The sequence below is a fragment of the Ambystoma mexicanum genome, chromosome 10 (genome assembly GCF_040938575.1).
Source record: "Ambystoma mexicanum isolate Mex_15411 chromosome 10, UKY_AmexF1_1, whole genome shotgun sequence".
Taxonomy (NCBI): Eukaryota; Metazoa; Chordata; class Amphibia; order Caudata; family Ambystomatidae; genus Ambystoma; species Ambystoma mexicanum.
Window position 1 is genome coordinate 322,791,408 of NC_090932.1, and position 21,902 is coordinate 322,813,309.

The 21,902-nt window shown below is 45.5% G+C and overlaps 1 protein-coding gene across 8 annotated transcripts in view; it reads right to left on the minus strand.

The window, feature by feature from the left end:
• The window catches only part of TACC1 (transforming acidic coiled-coil containing protein 1), an 868,514-nt gene that overhangs the window by 70,534 nt on the left and 776,078 nt on the right, over window positions 1–21,902 (minus strand). For all 8 annotated transcript variants that reach the window (XM_069617927.1, XM_069617926.1, XM_069617922.1 and 5 more), the window contains one exon: window positions 6,539–6,591. In XM_069617927.1, coding sequence (XP_069474028.1) covers window positions 6,539–6,591 — 53 coding nt within the window. The remainder of the gene's footprint in view (window positions 1–6,538; window positions 6,592–21,902) is intronic.

Genomic DNA, 21,902 nt, shown 5'->3' on the forward strand with positions numbered 1-21,902 from the left:
TGCTGGCCATAGCCCAGGAGGCTGCATTACAAAAATTACACAAAAAAAAAATATATATATTTTTTTTTAACCAGAGGTCGCAAGGGAGACCTCATAGGTCGCAGTTGCGACCTCTGGCGATCCCCAAATGACGTCCCTGCATCCAGCAAAGGCAGCAGCAATGCAGGATTTCCTCGAATAGAATAGGTCCAGCTCAGGCGCTGGCAGTGAAGACTTCCTACACACAGAATAGGGAGAGAACAGGTAGCAGGAGTGCAAGTCTTGTACAATAGATGCAGGAGAGGTAGCAGTTTTGCCTGCTTCCCTCCCACAGAAAAGGGACATCCCACTCTTCATATCAGGGTAGGTTCATCTCAAACACAACGGATGCATCTAGTAACCAGCATAACAAACATTCCTTAGCACCCTGTGGGTGGGAGCCGGCCAATCAAGAGGCTAGAAACATGAGCTGATACTCCGGATCTACCCACATTCCAAGCCGCCTGATCGCAGGCTCCCCCAGCCTGCTATCTTCCCCCACCCCTGCAGTCATTTTGCCCCCCACTTATCTGGTTGCTGTGGCAGCAGTTACCGCCGGAGTTCCTGCTGCTTCTCTCCTCGATACGTTGGGCCGCCTATAGAGCCCTGCCTTCCTCAACAATGGCAGCTATCTTTGCACAGTATTTTCATTCACTGAAGTGGATGCCGCGCGTGCCGTTCTCTGAATGAACATACTTTTTTTTAACACCCTGGTGACCACTTTGGTAACCCAGGTTGCTAATGGCATTATTAACCCGTTTCACAGTATACCAAGTGTAACATCCCAGTGCCCTTGTTAAACACCCTTGCTTTGCTCTGGCCTTTAACTTGGGCTGCCGGGCCATTACCACCTGTATAGCCTGTGGAACGGGTTAATAACGCCATATTATACAACAGGTCCAACACAGCCAACAGCATTTCATGGTTCCCACCTAGAGATCAGGTATATCACCAGCAGGCCACGCTTCCATCGCCCAACAGGTCCAGCACAGACAGAACCAGAACAGCGTTCCCTTTCACAACAAGTCCAGCACACATAGCACTAGTTCTAGGATCCCTTCCACAGAGCAAGTGCAGCACATGTAGCACCAGAGCTGTCACCACTTACCACTGGCCATATTTGTTGGCTTCTCCCTGCCAGGCCCTGGCACAGCATCATGCTGCACACCCAGGTGTGTGAAGAGCCTTTTACTAGATCTTTAAAAATGGAACGGGGACTGCCCATACATACTAGGCAAATCCATTCGCAGAATTTGCCATGGACCATGGAGACACTCGGTTGGCCTTAACTGAGAGGCCCCCTGCCACCCGAGAATCACACTGCCAAATTCCAGATCCTACCAGAACTGGCAAGCCTGGCAGATTAATGACCCTTCTTGCCACCCCACCAATCTAGCATCCTAAGGAGAGTCAGATCACCGATACATAACCTTATCCACAGCATCTTCTAAAGTACATACAAGCACTTAAGTACGGGCATGTGCCTCTTAGACTTCTGTAGATCCCATTTCCCCCTAAAGCCCCCAAGATGTCCTCTTCAAAGTACAACCCCTTCGACTCCTCACCTCCTCATACCAATAAACTCCTAGCCTTGGCATAGATATGTAGAAACATCTATCCACATTCCCCTCTTCTCATCCCCAAAAGGTACCCAAAGCTTAGCTGGCACCAGGACCACAAAGGTTTCTGCCAAGAACCACCTACTCACCCACTCTCACCCCAAAATCCTTGTGACTAGCTGAGGCCATTAGGGTACTCTACACATTTGCCATCAAGCACCCAAATTGCTTCCTAAACCTGCACACCCTTCAAACGTTTAGGTCATGGGAGTCTGTTTGAGAGCACTCATATGCAAGTGGTTGGAGTTGTACTGCCACCTCTCTGCCACATTTCATGGACTGCATGAGAAAAACAAGAGCTGAACAGACAGGTGGGAATACAGCACAAAAGCAGAGACATTGTTTTTACAGGTTTTAATTGGCCAAGGTAAAACACATGTGGTGGTGTCCAACCCAATCATGCATTTGTAGAGCACATTTCTGTCAATCCCACTCATCACCTCTTTGACATTTTCATTCATCCAATCCTACCATCACCATCTTCTTATTCCACATCTTCCCTTTCAGCCTCACCTCTCTTGAATAACAATAAATATTTGTTTGTGTGTAACATTTGCTACCCCCGTTTTGCGGCTTCATGACATTGTAAAGGAAAGACGTTAGTTGCCCAACTCAATTACACTCATTTCATAGACCTTAGAAGGGGGGACGAGGCAAAACGGACGGAATATGGACATATAACGCCATATTATATCTATTATATTATATTATATTATAATTATATTATATTGATCTCTGTGAGCAACGAGGTTGCTCACAGAGATCCACATAACTCCATGTTAGGAAAGATACGTATTTGTGAACCTTCCGGTCTGATACGCTGACTGGTTGCTTGGTTCCCTCAGTCTCACTGGATATCAGGCTTCTCTGCGACCAGTCCTCCTTACACTGCCGCCTGGACTACTGCGCACTTAGGGGCTGTAATCTGTAACCTCTACAGCCCCCCTGCTGCCTGCACTTACCCAGAGCCGCGCTGCCCTGGTCGCACTTACCCAGAGCCATATTGGCCCTGACTGCACATCCCCCTACCCTCTCCCTTGTACTCCCCCCCCCCAATCCCTTCTCCTTGCACCTCTCGTTCGCACTTGCACCATTTGAATGTCACAAGGCCTAGTAAGATCGTTTGTCTTGTGGCACCTAGAAACACTTGTGTACAGGCGCGTTGTAAATGCAATATATCATAAACTCGTCCTGTGGGTTGACTCCACTTAAATGGCGAACAACAGTAATCTGCAAAGTAACTGTTGAGTATGACTATTCTAAAGACCATTGAAGCTAGTAATACAGAAAAAGGTCTTCCCAATTTTCTCACTCAACATCACTACTTCATTTATACTTTTGTTTCACAAACTTTGACTTGGAGCATATCTTTCGAGTCAAGTTCAGCAAGTCCTGGCTTTTTAGCACATGCCATTTTGCATTCTGTTTTTTCGCGCATTATAAACGCACAACTACAGGTATCAGGAAAACCACATGAAGGTGGGCTAAAAACCTATGCCCTCGCCATTCATCCTGGAAAAAGCATGTCACAGGTAATCCCGAGTAAAACACCCTCTAAGCAATTAACCGAGAGCAAAGGGGGACAGTATCGGCCAGCCCAACAGAGGAGAAGGTCAGGTTAGTGGGAGGGACATGGGTCTGGGAGGGTGGTGTGCGAAGGGATCACTCGAAAATTGTGAGAAAGAAAATGCTGAATGCACTTTTACTGCGCTTTCGGCATGTATGAACAATGCAGACTCTCATAATACTGAGCATGGGGAGCAGGGGGTGTCCCCCGATCCCCTTAAATGGTATGAGGGGATTTGGGGGTTACAGGGGTGTCCCCTGCTTTCATTACATTGGAGATTAACAAAAAACATTAAAAAAAATAAAAAGACGCTGTGGTGGAGGTTCCGTCCCACTGTAGGGAAAGGGAACTCGCGACGCATGGAGACGGAAGGTAAGTGAGCCTCCAAGAGGAATATATGGGTACACATGTTGCAGGTAAGGGGAATGTGGTAGAATGTGATCTACGCATTCACTGCATGCCTCCATTTTCGTATGCAACATTACATGGCGGCCAGTGATCACACAGATCCGTGTGCGAGGTAGGGAGTAGAAGGGTATGAAAGGGGGGCTGTCAGAAGTTCCCGAGGTATCCTCAAGATTAAGCAAGTGGAAGAATGGCGGGGAGGGGGTCAGAGGGGATTGTGAGGGAGGGAGAATGGTAAAGGGTTGTGGGAGAGTCCCCTGGAGAATCAGGATGTGAATAACATTTGCAGTTCCATGAAAAGGCGACCATGTTTTTGCGTATCAAAGAAGGGGAACCACGGGACAATTCGTCTATGTACAGTTTTTAAAAAGTACTATACCTCATGCTCAATCGACTTTGTAGTAGGCACAGCTAGAGTTCACTCCAACACAACATTCCACACTCATTACAGGGTCTGCCAAGACCCTTAAGTGGATGCCTTCAACAAACGCACCGCTTTAAAAAACAAAAGGGTGAAAAAGGCTCTGTGAGTGACTGTGTACCTGTTAAAAGGCACATGCTTTGGAAGATTAGGATCCGTCTTGCAAAGCTGTCCATAGAAGCTGGCTGTTCGGACTAGTGTAGGGTGGGGAATTACTGTAGAACAAAGATAGATTAGAATAACAGAAGGTTTAGAGTAGAATAAGTTTACAATTCGAATAGGATTTTAAATAATCAGGATTTCCTGGGGAAGGGCGACATGTTTTTGTGAGGGAGCAGACAAAGGTGATAGGATTTACAGTGACGCACAGTCATTTTCCTTAAGGAGCAGAACATCATGTGACTATGTTCAGAGAGCCACATGCCTGTTTCCCAGGGAGAAGACATCCTTGAATGGATTCAGAGACATAGACAGGTCTTCATTGTTTTAGCAAGGGGCACGTTTTGACCCCCTCCAATGTGCACAAAATCAATGATCTAGTTTTGAGAAACTCAAATTTCTGTTCCCGAGGGAGCAGAACATCAGTGACTGGATCACAGTAGAATACAAGTTTTGGTTGAGGGAACTGGAAATCACTTTGACTGGCAGCTTGACACCCTTTTATCAGGGAAAAGAAAATCGCAGTGACTAGTTTGAGAGAAAGATGAGCTAGAAAAGGCTACACGCATTTGAGGGCTCTACTTGGCTGTGCCAAGCCCCACAAACTGAACATAAGTCTAGGACTCAAGATTCAAGCAAGTGTTTCAGTGGTTGACTGTATACAGTCTAGAAGAGGTACACCATCAACAGATTTATTTATTTTTAAGTCATTGATTTATCACAGTTCTTCCGGTTATTTGCACCATGTCACCAATGCCCCAAACCAAGTCTGATCACCTGACCCCTTTTTCTTCACTTTAAGAAACTATTTGTATTTTGTGTAAGGTTACCAATATGGGAGTACACTTGAGGTTGTATTGAAAGAACATTGGCCAGAGCTAGGCAGGACCCTGCTTCCAATGCGCCTCCTCTGATAACAGCAATTGTCTGAAGTCTGCCAAGGTCCAGACCCGAGTTCATATCCAGTTCTAGCATTGCTTCTTACATAAATGTCCCCTAAATTACAATGCAGAGGAATATAAGGACAGGAAAGCAGGGGATTAGAGCTCAGAGAGACAGAATAGAAAGAAAGGTGTAACAATTTACAGCAGTGACGCAATCGGCTCATGATGCTCAAATTACAGATTGAACAGTTTAAAACATTCACTAGATTATTATTTTTACGGTATAGCTCTCCAGCCCTCGCTACTTTATAAAGAGTAACTATAAATAATATTTTTAAAGACATTGAAGCCAGAGTATTGCTGAGTTGTAGCACTTATTGTTATCCAGCTCATGTGTGATCACTTCGATTAACCTTAGGATGATGAAAGGCAAAGTCAAACTGCCACGGTTTTAGCCCATAACCTAAAGTTCTAACTTGATTACCATAAAAGGGCATTCAGTAGCCTAGGGTGCTCTCTCTAAAACGCACTGATCATCTGCAAGGATAACAGCACCCCACTTCCTCTGAAACCCACGGTGGCCCATTTTATTATTTAATTTATTTTGACATGTGTATAGCGCACCGAACCCGGAGCCTTCATGTCTATTCCAGCAAGTTACCTTTGTCAGTGACTGCACTGCCCTCTAGTCTCATGCAAGCTACATGACAGCATGAATAGCAGTACTCCCCTGCCTAACAACCCCTCCACTAACTTAACCAATCCTGGTATTTTAGGTAATCAGTAGCATATCCCATAATCTGACTGAACCAGCACAATCCACTGGATTCAGCCGGGTTTGCAAGTGCCTGGTGTGTGCCTTGCCTATTACACAAAAAGTCACCCTCACTTAGACCTTAAGTTAACATTCTGGAACAAAAGTCAATTCCACGGCAAAAGAAATCAGAAGAAATGTTTGAACTCATAACAGATCAAAGTTAAATGTTTTGGCAGTAGATTACTTCCATGATATAGAAATGGAAGCTGATAGTTGTACAAGGACCCAGGGAATAAATAGCCTGCTGACTTCTGTTTTCAGGTCTGACACAAAGAGAAAATGTAGCCGTCAACTAGATTTGAAATGGTCCCAAGGAATGAAAGGATGGACTCAAGGAGACGTCCAAGGGTCACATTTGCCTCTGGAGCTTTAAGGCTATTTCTGAGGCTTTGCAACTTGAAGTCATACTTTGCAAACTGTGCAAACTTTGGAGTTCTCCGACTTCCTGGGTTTTATTTCTAGAATTCGTTTTTACTTTTCCTAGACTTAAAATGTCCCAAGAAAGGGAGTAACTGACATATTACTGACTTCATGTTCTAACGAGTTAGACATTTAACTTGAACTACTCCTCTCCACAAGTAATGCTCACAATGTTTTAAACACCACCTAGAATTGGATATATCAGTGGTAAAATAAAAGTGAACTTACAGATTCCGTAGTATCTTCCTTCTCTATTTGTTCCGAGGACAATTTTTTACATTCTGAAAAAAATAAAAAAAATATTATGAAACAATGTTCATGTTTACACAAGCCTATATTGGGAGCTCCACTGTGGGATATTTGCTAGGTAAGGCAGCAAAGAACAAATTACTTACCTCTGTAATGTTATTTCCGATGGATGTTCTGCCCACGGATTCCTCATCTTTTAGATGCATCTCCCAGAGCAGCTGCTCTTTGAAACTTTTCCACTGCCGAGGTGTACTAGCTATCTGCCAAGAAGGGCAGGTACAGGGCTCGAAATTACGATTGGATAAGCAGGAGCTAAAAGCAGTCCTGGGTATCCAGCATTAACCAGTACCCAGGGGCTACCACTGCAAACGAGGAGCTAGTACAGGGTGTCCCACAAATCTAACTTTCGTGTAAGAGGAAAATGTATCATTTTGTCCATTATTTATGAGCCCCATTATGCGCTAAATGTTGTATAGGTGTGTACTAATTTGTATTGATAGATTGTTCCAAAAGCACAGAGTTAAATTGTTTGTTCGGCATCAGTTGGCCTGGGAAGCCAAAAGTAGCTAAATAGTTCCCAGCTCCCCTCAATTTCAAACCCTGCAGGTAGGGAAGGTGGTGACGAATCTGTGGGATGAACATCAATCAGAAAGAACATTACTGAGAGATCTGTAGTATGTTCTTCTAATGGATTCCTTCCTCCCACGGATTCTTCATCTTTGATGGACTCCCAAAGCAGTAGGTAGACCTGGAAAAGAGAGCATAGCAAGAACACCACTTAAACCACCTAAACCAGAACAGCCCTGCCAAAATGAGCATCGTGACTGGACAGAGAATCCTCACACTAATGTTTAGCAACGTGTGCAAAATAAACCACGTAGCAGCGTGGCAAATGTCAGTAACAGGGACTCCATGTTGCGTAGGCGAAGTGGCAGCCAGCCCTCTGGTGGAATGTGCCCTGAGATCTTCAGGTGCATCTACCTGCCAGATCATACTATACCAAGATACAAAGGATGATCCACCATGACAGGGTATGTGTGGTCCCAGCCCTGCCATTAGAGCACCAGCATAACCAACAAAAACCTAGCCATCTTTCCTGGTCTCTATCATTCAAGAGGCAAAGAAGCTGAGGGCCTGCAATGGGTCCAGCCGATGCAATTGTTCCTCTGCCTGGTAATGGTGAGGCAGAATAAAAAAGTCAGGAAGATGGATCTTTTGAGAGAGATAGAAATCAGAGACCACTTTCACTCGTAATGACACCTTCTCCTTGGAGAAAGCCAAGTAGGGAGGTTTAACTGACAACGCCTGGAGCTCTCTCACCTGTCTAGCGGAAGTGATGGTGACCAGGAAAATCAAGCTAAGAGTGAGCAATCTTATTGTACTAGAATGAAGGGGCTCAAACAGTGATCCCATAAGAAACGTTAACACTAAATGTATATTCCACACCAGACGGTGGGTCTTCGAGAGGAGAGGAGCACATCTAAGACATCTTCTGACCAATTCCACTCCTTATACCTCAACTATTCAGCAGACAACCATGAAGGTTCATGCTGTTGAGGTTCCGGAGTTGGATATGTCCCTCCAATTGGGACAGGAGGTCCACTCTCTGCGATAGGCAATAGAGATGGCAAATGGACATCTCCAGCATCTCTAGTTCTATCTGCCACCCTCCACGGTGAAGTCACAAGATGCAAACCCTACAAGCCACACTAGCCCTTCTCACGCTAACTATATTCCTTGTCCACATACCTACACTTATTCCCACCACTGAACACACCACCCCCCAAATGCTCAGCTCACTCCCCGGCCATGACACAGACTCCACCTCAACCATCATTGAGTCGGAACTGCCTAACCGAAGAACCTCAACCACATAGAACCCTCGAATCTAAACCATGCAACACCATATCTAGAAATGCCAGACTCCGAGCCAGACTTGCAAAACTATACGAACCACGTGCCAGAACACTGACCACATCTAACCGTAGCAAACCCTTACCTAATAAGGGCATAGAAAAACCACACAGCCCACACCCAAAGACACAGAATGTACGTATGCACACTTCTGCCACAACCCATGAAAAGACATGCACTCCCCTATCCACCAGCCCAGCTCTAAAAGGTGCACTAGTTAATGCTAGGTCCTTGATTGCTCATGCCATTGAGATTGCTGATCTTATCCAGACCGAAAATTTTGACTTTCTGGCCATCACGGAATCCTGGCTACATGCCGCCGCAGGACCAGCCATTATGCTAGCAACCCCCAACGGCTACACCATCCTAAGGGCAGACAGAGGTGAAGCCCGCGGAGGGGGCATAGCCCTTATCATTAAATCCAACCTATCCATCAGGCTACTGCCCCCGAACGACACTAATTCATGTGAAAGCCTAACAGCTAAACTAGCCATTAACAACTCCCAAACCCTTACTATTCACCTTATTTATAGACCTCCAGGCCCTATTGGAACCTTTGAGGAGGACATCTCTACCATCCTATCGTAAAACCTAAAACAATCATCACAAGTCATCCTGCTAGGGGATCTTAACCTAGGCTTCAACGACCAAAATGACCCACAGGCAACTAGAGTAGCCAACCTACTCTCTGAACTAGGCTTCTCACAAAAAGTACTTCACCCTACCCACAACAAGGGTAGAATACTCGATTGGGTGGCAGACCACAACTGCAATGCCTCCATCCTATCGATCTCCCCACTAATTTGGACAGACCACTGCCTTATAACATTTGCTCTAGATACAATCAGACCTACGACCTCCCCAGTCCAGCCAGCACCATCCATCCCAACCAGAAACAAGAAAAACATCACCCCGGACAACCTACTCCTGCTCATCCTCCCCACACTTAACTCACTACCAGACAATCTGGACCCTGAAACACTAATGAACATGTACAACAAAGTCATGTCCTCTGCCTTGGACACGATTGCACCACTCAAAGTGAGACGCTGCAAACCTAAAGCCCATCTCAACTCCTGGTACACCCCCCACCTAAAAACTCTTCGCTCCAAGAAAAGACAAAGCGAGGTCGCATGGAAATCACAACCATCTGAAGAAAATAAAAGCACCCTGAGAGATATATCCACCCTCTACAAACAGGAAATACTGGCGGCCAAACGGGAAACATACAACACTAGAATAGCCCAAGCTAACTCTAGCATGAAAGAACTCTTCATCATCCTAAAGGAAATAGAATCCCCCATCCCAGTGCCTGACAACTGTGTCAAAGATAAAACTTGGTGCACCAACATTCAACAAGCCCTAGCCAACAAAGTAACAACTCTCCAATCAAAAATTGCCACGAAAAAATCCTCGCTCAGTCTCGACACTAAGCCCAAAACAGCTATCACCCCTCCCAAAAATAACACCAACTACCCTCGCTTTAAGTTCTCTAAAGTATCGACTATTGAGACAGAAAAAATCATACTGTCACTCAAACCTTCCAATTGCCAGGGGGATCAATGTCCACCTCAACTGATAAAGGACGCAGCCAGAGATCTGGCTCCCTTTATCTCAAAACCTATTAACGCCTCTTTCTCTACAGGGACCATACCGAGCAACCTAAAAGAATCTTGGGTACTCCCATTGCTTAAAAAACAGACACTAGGCCCTGCCATACCCACGAACTACCGCCCAATCACCACCGTACCATTCCTCTTAAAAATCATAGATAAAGTGGCGTACTCACAAATACAGAAACACCTTGAAAACAACAATTTACTAGGAGTACGACAGTCTGGCTTCCGTCCCCAACATGGAACCGAAACTGCCCTCTTAGACCTAAAAGCGCAAATTGATGAGCTAAGGGATCAAGGCAAACTAGTCTTACTCCTCCTCCTGGACTTATCAGCCGCATTTGACCTTGTTGACCACAAGGTCCTTTGCAGACACCTAGATATAGCTGCGCACTTTTCAGAAGAAGCCACAAATTGGATCCAATCCTTCCTCAATAACAGGACAATGAGAGTCTTCTCCACCACTGCGGCAGCAGACTCCATCCCCATCACATGTGGAGTGCCCCAGGGATCCTGTGTTTCGCCTACACTCTACAACATCTTCACTAAGCCCCTTTTCGATAATCTGGACCTTCTTGGCATCACCTACACTAACTATGCAGATGATACCCAGATTCTCCTACCACTTACCGGTGATTACGACAAGGATTTGGCCTTGGTGAACAGAGTGTATCTCATCATCCAGGCATGGATGGCCACACACGGTCTATGCCTGAATGATGACAAAACTGAAATCATCATCCTGGGCACACCCTCCACCCTCAAAAAACTGGGCCCCAACTACTCCTCCTTTAATATCGACAACAACAAAATCACAACCGCCCACGCGGTTAAAACCCTGGGTTTCTACCTGGATTCCACCCTTTCTTTTAACAAGCAGGTCAATGCGATGGCTTCAGCAACCGCCTACACCTGCAAATTGTTAAGAGCAGGCAAACCCTTCCTATCAAACGATAGCTGCATCACACTTGCGAGAGCACTCGTGCTATCAAAACTGGACTACTGCAACTCACTCTACATTGGGGCTAACAAGGAAGTCATCAAAAGAATCCAAATCCTGCAGAACAACGCGCTCAGAGCAGCACTTCGCATTCCTAGGAGAGCCCACATCACCGCACTCAGCTAACAACTCTACGCAGGAGAAAATCCAACTAAAAGTTGCCTCTTTGGTCCACAAATGCCTTAACAACGCCCCACCGCAGTACCTATCTGCCAGATTCACCAAACTAAAACCAACAAGACTTACTAGATATGCTAACTCCAATAACCTATCCATACCTAGAGTCAAACTGACTAAAGTCGGTGGCTGCAGCTTTCAGGTTAAGGCAGCTCAACTCTGGAACGCCCTACCATCCACCTTAAAGTCTGACCAACCCTACCCCACCTTCAGACACAACCTTATAACGTGGATCAAAAACGCAGACACACCTTAGATCTTCTACTGCCTGGACCTACCCAAGCCTAGGAACTCCTGTTTAGGACTGTAAATACATGCTTTTACATTCTTTACATGCTGTATATTTTTGTATATTTTTGCGTATATTTCTGTATATTTTGTATATATTCCTGCATTTTTTGTTGTACATTATTCTTGCTGCTCTATTTGACCATGTAATCCTGTAACAAAGCTTTGAGCTGTCTTATAAAATGCGCCCGGTTACCCATGGGTCTGGTGCGCAATATAAATAATAAAAACAAACAAAACAAACAAACTCTGGGTACCCCATTCTCTGGGTACAGTCTGGAGTGATCAAGATCATCGTAGACCCGAACCGGCATAGCCTCCTTAGAACGCAGTATGACAGAAATTGGCGGGCACACACAGAGCACTTTTAAGTCCGACTTGATTGCCAAATAGTCCCCTAGAGTTCCCTGCCAAGGAAATTCTCTGGAGTACAACCGCTTTCACATCCTCTTGACACTGTAAGTGAAGAGGTCCCTGAGGGGTCGAAAATATAAGAATATTACCTCAGAGTTGCGCCTACAGATTCCTGGAGATCTGTATGTCAAACAAGTAGACATAGTATAGTTGATTGTCATTTATTATTTGCATCAAATTTTTTTAGAACATTCATATATTTTCAAATATTGTTCACAGGGTTAGATTCAGTTTGATATATTCAGTTGTTAGTCCTTGGTATTTCTTCATATCAAGGTAAGTGCATTGATAATTGACCAAAGGTTGGAGTCCTTAATGTTGCATCACATTAGGTTTGTTATCAATGTTGGTTGGTGCAGAGTGAATCCTTGTAAGTTCTCGAGGTTATTTGACATTAATAGTATCTCATATCGACTTAAGTTTGTTGTCAGTTTTGGTTGGTACAGAGTGAGTCCTTGTGGATACTTGATGTTGCTTCACATAAGTGGTGTCACTTGTCTACTTTATTGTTTGTTGACAACTGTGTGAAACCAAACGTTCACTAGTCTTTGTTGGTTATTGGGTGAGTAAGAGTTAGATGTCCCTCTATTGGGTGAATAAGAGTTAAGTTTTCCCTCGACATGTGTTTCCACAATAGCTTTGTATTGGTTCTTCACGAGGGTGGTTAGGATTTTGGTATGTTTGTTATTTACATGCTTAGAATCCTGCATGTGATGGATCTCATTGCGGAGACTGTTTTAGTGAGTTGTATGTTCGGTTTAATTACTTTCCTGTCCATGTTGCCGTCAGGAATATATGAATCCTTGTGGATCGAGGACCGGAGTGTACTTGCCGGTATAACAGCCGCGATCATGGAGTTTTTTCGAATGCGAGTCCCAAAGGAAGAACACCTCCTCCATAACTTTCTGACAGAACTCAGACCCACATCATATTGCGTCTCTGCACATAGGTAAGGAGCCTACACCAGCCTGCTTGTTGAAGTAGTGCATGTCTACCAGGAGCAACACAGTTTTGTCTCAAACAGATGGGAGGAAGTCGACCAGGGACAGCCTGATTGCTCTCGACTCCAGCAAATTGATGTGCTCTCTGCACTCCAGTGGAGACCAAAGATTGCCCACTGTCAGATCTTGGAGGTGAGCGGTCAAGCCCTTCAAGGATGCATCCATGACTAAAGTCAGATGTGGCCAGGGTTGTCAAAACAACACACCCTTCAGCAGGTTGTTCCTTTGGAACCATCATTACAAGTCCCTGGATACCTTCACCAAGACCTGTGATAGGTTAGAGGCACGTCCCTGAAATTGAGATCACTGGCAAATGAGAAACCACTGAAACAACCTCATGAGCAGCTGAGCTTCTGGCACCACAAGAATGCAGGAGGCCATCAGACCCAGCCATCGCAGAAAAGCTGAGGCGGGAACCTTATTTAAGTTGATGCAAGACCAGCACCATCTTGTAGATGTTTGCTGCACGGTCCTTGGTTGGGAAGGCCCAGCCGAGGGGAGTGTCCAAGACCGCTCCAGTGAATTGGAAAGACTGGGATGGCAAAACTTGAGACTTCCTGAAGTTCAGGGAGAAGCCCAAGCTATGAAATAGGCTTTATGTCTGGTGCAAGTGCACTCACGTCTGGTGCAAGTGCACCGACATCTGGTCTGAGGAGCGATCTCCGGCCAGCCATTTGTCCAGATAATGAAAAAGATGGATGCATTCCCTTCTTAGGTGATCTGCCACCACTGCCAGAAGCTTGGTGAAGACACAGAGTACCTAAAGAGAGGCCAAATAGCAGGACCTTGAATAGCAATTTACCACATTGAATCTGTGGTACTTCCTGTGCATGGGCACATGGAAGTAGGCATCCTGGAAACCCAGGGAGACCAGCCAATCCTTGGCAAAGGTGTGAATCCTTCTTTGGCACCAGAACACAGGTTGAATACCAGCTCTTGCCTCGTTCCAGGTAAGGATACTGGTCTATGGCACCCTTTTCCAGAAGCTGATGACGACCTCATTCAGTAGGGGAGGGTCCAGAGACAAGAACTGGCTGTACGACCCACAATGAGCAAAAGGGAGACAGTTTCTCTGGTGAATGACCTGTAAGGCCCAGGAGTCGGAAGTGGTAATCCTCCACTCTGTGCAAAATTGGGAATCCTGCCTCCCACAGATGAGAGCGAGTGGAAGCCTGATTTACAGAGGATTTGCACATGGGGAAGCGCAGGGCGCCATGGAAGTAGCAATGCCTTCTCGCTGCACCTTTACGCTGACCCCTCAGGGGGCTTGACCCTTTACCCCTTGACCCGTTACCCCGTGTGCATAGGAGGTGAAGATGACTGCCCAAAGCTCAAAAGACAATTTGGCTGGGTCACAGCCCTAGGCTTGCAGAGCCCAAAACCTTCCTGCACCATGCATCCAGTCATTTGCTCTCCCTGTCAAGTGGCAAAGAGGAAAAAGATGTACTTTTCAGTTTTGCCATGGCAGACTGTACAACCAAAGTCTCTGGTGACGCATGGGTGAACAGGAACAGTGGATCTGAGAGTGCATGTGCCTGTTTGCTAGATCCCGGTCCACAGTCTTGCCCGAGACCGGTTTGGTTTCACAGCTCAAGGACTGGTGATTCTACTGCTTGGTTAAATGGCAGTAGGGATTCCTTCTTTTGGCCCTCGTCCAGAATATTTATGAGTTAATTCTGCAACTTGGGTCCAGAGAGAGTCAACTTTCCCACCAGTGTATCCACCACCTTGGCAATTGGGTGCTGAAAAACTGCCTGTGGTTTATCTGGGTTGGGAGTATATCTTACTCTGCTGAGGTGTTCAGACCTCTTGCCTCCTGCAAACCAGCTGCGAGATCCATCAACTCCCCTTTCCCTCTGGGAAGTCCCTAACTTTTCTAGGTTGAAAGGGTTCCAAACCAAAAGAAAGGGGGTTCCCTTCCTCATCATAAATGATTTTCAAGTAAAACATGAATGCACCGATGGGGAGCAGGGCATACTCTTGAGAAGTTCCGGCATCACTGAAAGTGGCCAGCGCTTGATGCACCACTAAAGGATGTGCAGAGGTCAGAGCACTGACGTCTGTAGATAGAGCAGTGCGCCCTTGCGACGTGATCTTGTCAGTCATTTGTGTGGTCTGCTCCGAGGGTGTATGGCCTTGCGACTTATTAGTGTGTCTGCCAGCTTGTCCAATTGTGTTGGACTTGGCTGGCCCTAGCAGGCCCGAGGCCAAAGCCATTGGCACAGAGGCCGAAGTCGCCTGGGCCTCAGCAAAGGTGTCAAGCATCTTAAATGTCGCCAATTCCTCTTGAGTAGAGGATTGGGTGGGGAAATCTGGGGAGCCTGATCTTAAGACATTTCCCCTAGAGTGGTGGATTCTCTTCTTCGGCAAGGAAGAAGAATGGTGTCTTAAACACCTTTTGGAGTGCTTCTTTTTGTTCTTGCAGACCAGTGTCCGTTCGTCAGTGTGGCGATTCATGCCGAGCGATATCAAATCCGTTTGTCGCTCTTCTGCTTGTGGGGGAAAGTGAACAGTTCCCGAAGTGTCTTGAGGTGCATTGACGGACCCGACGTGCAATCCTACATGTCATGCCCTTCATCGAGGCACCAAAGACAAATTCAGTGAGGATCTTAGATGGACAATTGATGCCTGAAATCGACACAACTTTTAAACCCTGAAGACTGTTGAATTCAGCATATCGTCAAAAATAATGAGATGTGAGAAAAACTTCAAAGACGCAGTGTTCCTCAAGCGAGCAGAGTGCACAAAAAAAGTCACAGCATCTCTATATATACTGTGCCAGATGTCATGTCCTGCAAAGGGCACGTAGAAGCATTGGGGTACGTTGCATCTGCACCCCTTGGCGGTGGAAAGAGTGCGAAGAGCAGCTGTAGTGGGAGAAAGATACCAACGATAAAGAATCCATGGGAGAAAGGAATCCATTAGAAATGCCCAACCAAATGTGCGATGTCACCAATACAATCCAGTTTTTAATATAGATTTGTTTATACCATGAACTTGGGAAGAACCTGTCCTTAAACACCAACAACTTTGTTTTTCAATGTTTCATATAACAGCAACCTTCTCTCATCATACTCACACTCATGAAGAGATACTGCTGGCTGGTGCATCACCCTTGGCAAGTAGCCAACTTAGTGGTTTTTTCTCACCAATAGAAGGTTAGCAGATGAGACTACTGTTCAACTAATGGACCACAAATACACATCATACTGCTCAATGTCCTTGCATAAACCACCTAGCTATGTAGTATATCGTCCTAAGTTAGAAGCTAAAATGTCACACCTGCAGAGCAGAAAGGTGACACAAATGTGCAGTATAAATCCCAGTAGCATAAAATATACAACCTGGATAGAAAACAGAGGAAATGGTGAAAGCATGGGTGCCTACAAGAGGGAGTCTGAAAGAACAGATACAGAGGCATGTGCTCTAATTTAGAATCCACTAAAGAGCTGTGATGTGGGACCAGAGAGGAGACTGCGGTCACAAACCACCTTTTATTCTACAACTGTGATTTTTGACAATTTGAAAGCTTGCCACTTTTAAAATCTACCACTGAGATACTTTGCCACTGGGCTATTTTGCCAATGTGATACTTGTCCACTTTGATAGCCTGCCACTGTAATATTGTTGCCACTAATATTTTGATACAGTGATAGTCTCTCACGTTGATAGCCATCCACTCGCACAGTCTGCTACTGGGATACCTTGTCACTGTGGCACTTTTGCATTGTGATAGTTTTCCACTCTGATAGTCCGCCACTTGAATACTTGCCACTGTTGATATTGTGCCACAGTGACATTTCCCCACTGTTATAGTTTGCCTCTGGGATAGTTTGCCACTGTGATCGTTTGACAACTTGATAGCCTACCACCCTAATATCTTGTATGATGAATCCTGTGATGCCGTCCCTTCTCCCCGAGGGGGACATCTTCCCATGAGGCTAGGTAGGTGAGGCTGCTACCCAATAGTTCCCCTGGAGGAGGTACGCAGTGGGTGGTTCTCATGGGAAGGGATTTGCCCTCTGAGATTCAGGGAAGACATCATGGGTTAACGCGTTATAGTGCACCCTCGCCCACCTTTTTTCCTTCACCACCTTTTCCTTCCTCTGGTCACACAAGTTCCCCCATGTATTTTTGCTATAGCAATAGTACCACTAGTACTAGGACGAGGAAGATCAGGACTTACTCCACTGGACTATTCCCTCAGTTTACTGAGACGAGGAAGATCAAGACCGACTCCACTAATATGTCACCTCAATATACTAAGACGAGGAAGAAGCTCTGCACCAGAAAGAACTCACAAGACCATTGCATTGAGCAGTCTAGCTTTTGTGTTCCATTTAACTTAAAAAGGGAAGAAGGACTAACAACATTGCCAGCCCCTCTCCAGAAGCACTGCAAGCAAGGCAAGCACGGTGCAGACGGCAGAGCTGAACCTGCAGCTACTGATCGGGATGTGGCAGTAGGAGAGACTGCATCCCTACCTGGTTGGAAGAGTACCAAGGATCGAAGGCTCCCAACCTGGAAGAGCGCTGATGAAGATGGTCCAGCAGGTACGCATAGCCGCGCTTCCAGAAAGTGCTGGGGAGCCATGTACAGCTACATGCGAACAGGAAACAGAAGAGAAAGACCGTCGGAAGACATGAGGAAACCCGAGACTGAGCTGAGGGACCGGGAGCCCATACAGAAGGTATAAGGTGACCCGGGGACCTCAAGGGCACTACAGAAGCCAATGTAAAGGTGTCTGGGACACGACAGAGAGAAACACAGAAACAGGGGCCTGGGACCCAAGAAGCCAATGCAAACGGGCCTGGGACCCGAGATAGAGAAAAACACAGAAACAGGGGCCTGGGACCAAAGAAGCCAATACAAAGGGGTGTGGGATCTGAGAGGGAGAAAGACAGAAACAGGGCTCTGGAAGCCAACAAACCAATACAAAGGCGGTTAGAACCTGAGAGAGAGAAACACAAACACGGTCTGGGACCCGTGAAGCCAATTTGAAGGGGCGGAGGACCCGAGAAAGAGAAACCAATGTGAAGGAGTCTGGGACCCAAGGATAAGTAAGTGTAACGACAAGATCAAGGACCCTCTGGGGGAAAGACAGTACTCCTGGCAGGGGAGTGTACCAGGGATACTGGGAAGAATCAGTCAAGCATACCCAGGGGGTCAAGGACCCAACCGCGCATGAGGATGAGGTTCTCCAACAAGCACTCTACTTTGTTGCAGTACCTGGTCAATTCGAATACCAGGTCTGTCCAAGTGAGTCAATGGAGGGGCTCACCAGAGGCGTGAGAAAGGCTAGTGGAAGGGAGACATTCCCCCGACTTTGTGGAACTGTAAATACAAGCCTAAGAAAGGCCATGGGACGGAAGCCAGTGCCCCTACTTTGTGGAACTCTAAATATAAACATGAGAAAGGCCAGGGGAAAGGAGACCGAAGAGACTGATCCAGTTTAGTTAATTTTCAAGTGTAAGGGATAGAAGTAGGATTTGGACACAGGACGAATGACATTTTAGCTACAGACGTTCTGACAGCTCCTTAGATTTTGTTGAGGCAGGGAAACCCCTTTTAGAGTCAGGGATAGTTAGGCTTCCTTCTTTCTTCAGGTTTAAATAACAGCCTTTGCCCAAAAGCATGCCACCTGTGTGTCGGTCTCCTCCTTCCGCACGCTTAAACTTGCCACCTTGATAATTTACTGTTGTGGTGCTTTACACTTTTACTTTTTGCCACTGTAATATTTCCCATTGTGCTGTTTTGCCACTGTGATATTTATCAACTGGAAAATGCTACCATTGTGATATTTTGCCACTGCGGTAGTCTACCATTATTATAAGACTACCACCTTGATCATTTACCTGCTCAATAATTTGCAACTTTGGTACCTTTGATAGCGGTGCTGCTTGGATGCTCCTCGACTAAAACATCCCAAAAGCTCTTCTCTAGTCACCCTATTATCCTAAATTTACACATCAATAAGGGTTCCCGGACACTCCATTTACCTAGCTGACCCATGGTTGACAAGCACCCAGATATTTGACCATTTGAATATTTGGCCACTGGGACACCTTGTCAAAGGAATTTTTGCCCACTGTGATAATTGGCTGTTGGGAAAATTGGCCATTGGGATGATTGGCTGCAGGGATAAATGGCAACTGGAACATTTGGCCACTTGGATATTTGGCTAATGGGATGTTTGGCTATTGGGATATTTAGTTAAGGGTATTCTACCACCCTATTTTATAATCCAGCAACAGTAACATGTACCCACCCAGATAAACTGCTATTCTAATAGTACTGGCCACCAGGATACTCATTTGGATAAACCTGCCACTGTAAGATTTTAACACATACACATTTGGGCACTTTGTTTTTCCCATTTAGAAAATCTTCTGGAAAAAGATTTTTATTTATTCAAAAAAGAATACCCTAAATCCCAACAAGATGTAGACAGCCTGCCAGCACCAGATCCCCCAAAACCAATCACACAAACTTCAATATCAGAAAGACCTCCAGACAAGAACAACCCATACAAGCGCAAGCTACTACTTCGTGGAACCTAAACACACTGGGAAATCCTGCACAAAAGCTCTTCATGGAACCAAGTCCTTTCGTAACATCTCGACTAAAATCGCTCTATGTCTCGTATTATCCATTGAACAACAAATCCTCTCAAGCATGCACTTTATGAGTATTATATAGCTGTATTATATAGCTGTATGTTACATTCATGTGTGAACTTTAAACCATTTAATAATCTATTTTAATGAATTTGACTAAATAAAAAAACCTAGTATTTTACTATCTTGTGTTTTGTACGAGGTGATCAGCGGTGTTGACTGGGGGACTTATTCCTTACATTGCTGATGGGACTGTGGGCCTCATTCCGACCCAGGCGGTAAGTTACCGGCTGGGTCGTACCTTTACCACCATGGCTTAAACTATGTTTACGCCATGGTGGTTGGCGGACTTACCGCCCCATTCCGAGGTGAGTGGGGCGGTAAGTCCCCATTAACCCATTTACCCTTCCCCATTCCCATTTTTGCCCCATAGGGCATAATGGGAGTGGGGAAAGCGTTAATTACGCCACCGTAAATTACGGTGGCGTAATTAACAACAAGGTCCCTTAGCGCCATGAAAACCTCCATGGCGCTAAGGGACCTCGGAATCAGGCGGTAAGGGTCGGCGCTGTTTACGCCGCCGTAAACCCCTTACCGCCTGGGTCCTAATGAGGCCCTGTGTCTTTTTGAGGGAACTTACTTCCAAAACCGCTGGCTTGACCTTTGTTTATTACACTCTGGCTTCCTCGGCACGAGGAACACAGTTCAGTGGTTCAGCTGGTCTCACCCCGCTCTGGCAAAGTCTTTAAGAAAATAAAGGATTCTCAAAAGAAAAGTCTCTTGTCAAAACACAGGCTTCCTCCGCCTTGAAACAAAGTTCACTTTACCTGTCAAAGCACAGTGTTACCTTCTTTCCCAGTGGATGCTGGTATTTGTCGTTCCTTTTGTTACTCATACAGTTCAATATCTCAGTATCAGGACCTTCTCTGCCAAAGTCTCTTTGCCATTCAAAGTCTCTTACTGCAGAGAGCTTGATGTAGCAAACAAAACACCTGGTTATTGTCCCAAACTAACTGATAACCAAAACCTGAATTCTATGTAGGTCACACAGAAGCTTCATTCATCTATCAAAAGGCATTGGAGAGAGGAGGAAGGGGGTATAAGCAACGTGCAGGTCAATCAGTCATAAGCAGAAGGCAGCTACTTCTTCTACAGAAGAACACTACCTAGTAAACGGTGTGGACCAACTGGGCATGAGTATTTGGCTGATTGCATTGCATGTATGGAGAACGTTGGTTGAAGAGGAAGCATTTTACCCAATGCAACCCTACCAAAATACCAAACACTCACCAAGACAAACGATGACAACAAGTAGCCATTGAGGAAAAAGTCACGTTTTCATTTTAAACAATAGATGCAGCTAATGACTAGCACCTTATCAACCACTGAAAGATGAAGCATTATGTTGGACAAGCAAATTCAAACCAACAATATTATATATGCCAACATTGTCCATTCCATTCAGAAGACACTAGTCCAGCCCTGGGCTTAACTTTGCATTCTGGGACTTGTAGTCCTGAATTTATAATGCAGAACTCAGGGACTACAAGTCCCTGAATGCAAACTTAAAGCCAGGACTGGACTAGCCTCTTGCAAATGGAATGGATAATGTTGGCACGCATGCAATATTAATTTTATACACGTATAAGAGCACAGAGTTGGCCTGGTTTTCCTGCCTTAAATTAACTAAAGATTAAAATTATTAATCGTTTTAATCCAGTACAGTGAAGAGAGACAGAAAATGCAGAGTTAACTCGTCAACACTCCCCGAAGCAAGAAGGGCAAGTCCAACACAGTTCGATAATGGGAAGAACGATGTTGCTCCAGGGATGTCGCCCTGCTCTAAAATGGAACCTGGCACCTTCGTATCCTTGCACGGAAGATCGCCCTATGGAAGGGAGTCTCCTCTCTCAGTGTCCAGGGAAACAAAACGAAGTAAGGAGGTTGAACTAAATTTGACAGCTTCAGTGGCTAGGCAGATGAGAAATCACGCCACCACAATTCAGGTGCAATGGACATTTGAAGAAACCAGGTTAGCATTAAATAGGTGCAACAAGCACTTGCATCTAACAGTTCCAGTACAAAAATGAAATTGGGTTTAGTTTTTAATTGCCCTATTTCTAATCTCTTAAGCAAGACAAGATTATTGCCAGCTGAGCACTGTTCATTTCCACTGTGCAGTTTAATCAGCCTTAGTTACATAGAACAACGATATGTATTACACCACCTGCCTTTCTAATGCAGCCATCCTTTTTCCATTGATTGGATTTCAACCACAAATTGAAATGAGGACAACAATTCATTGTCATGGTGTGG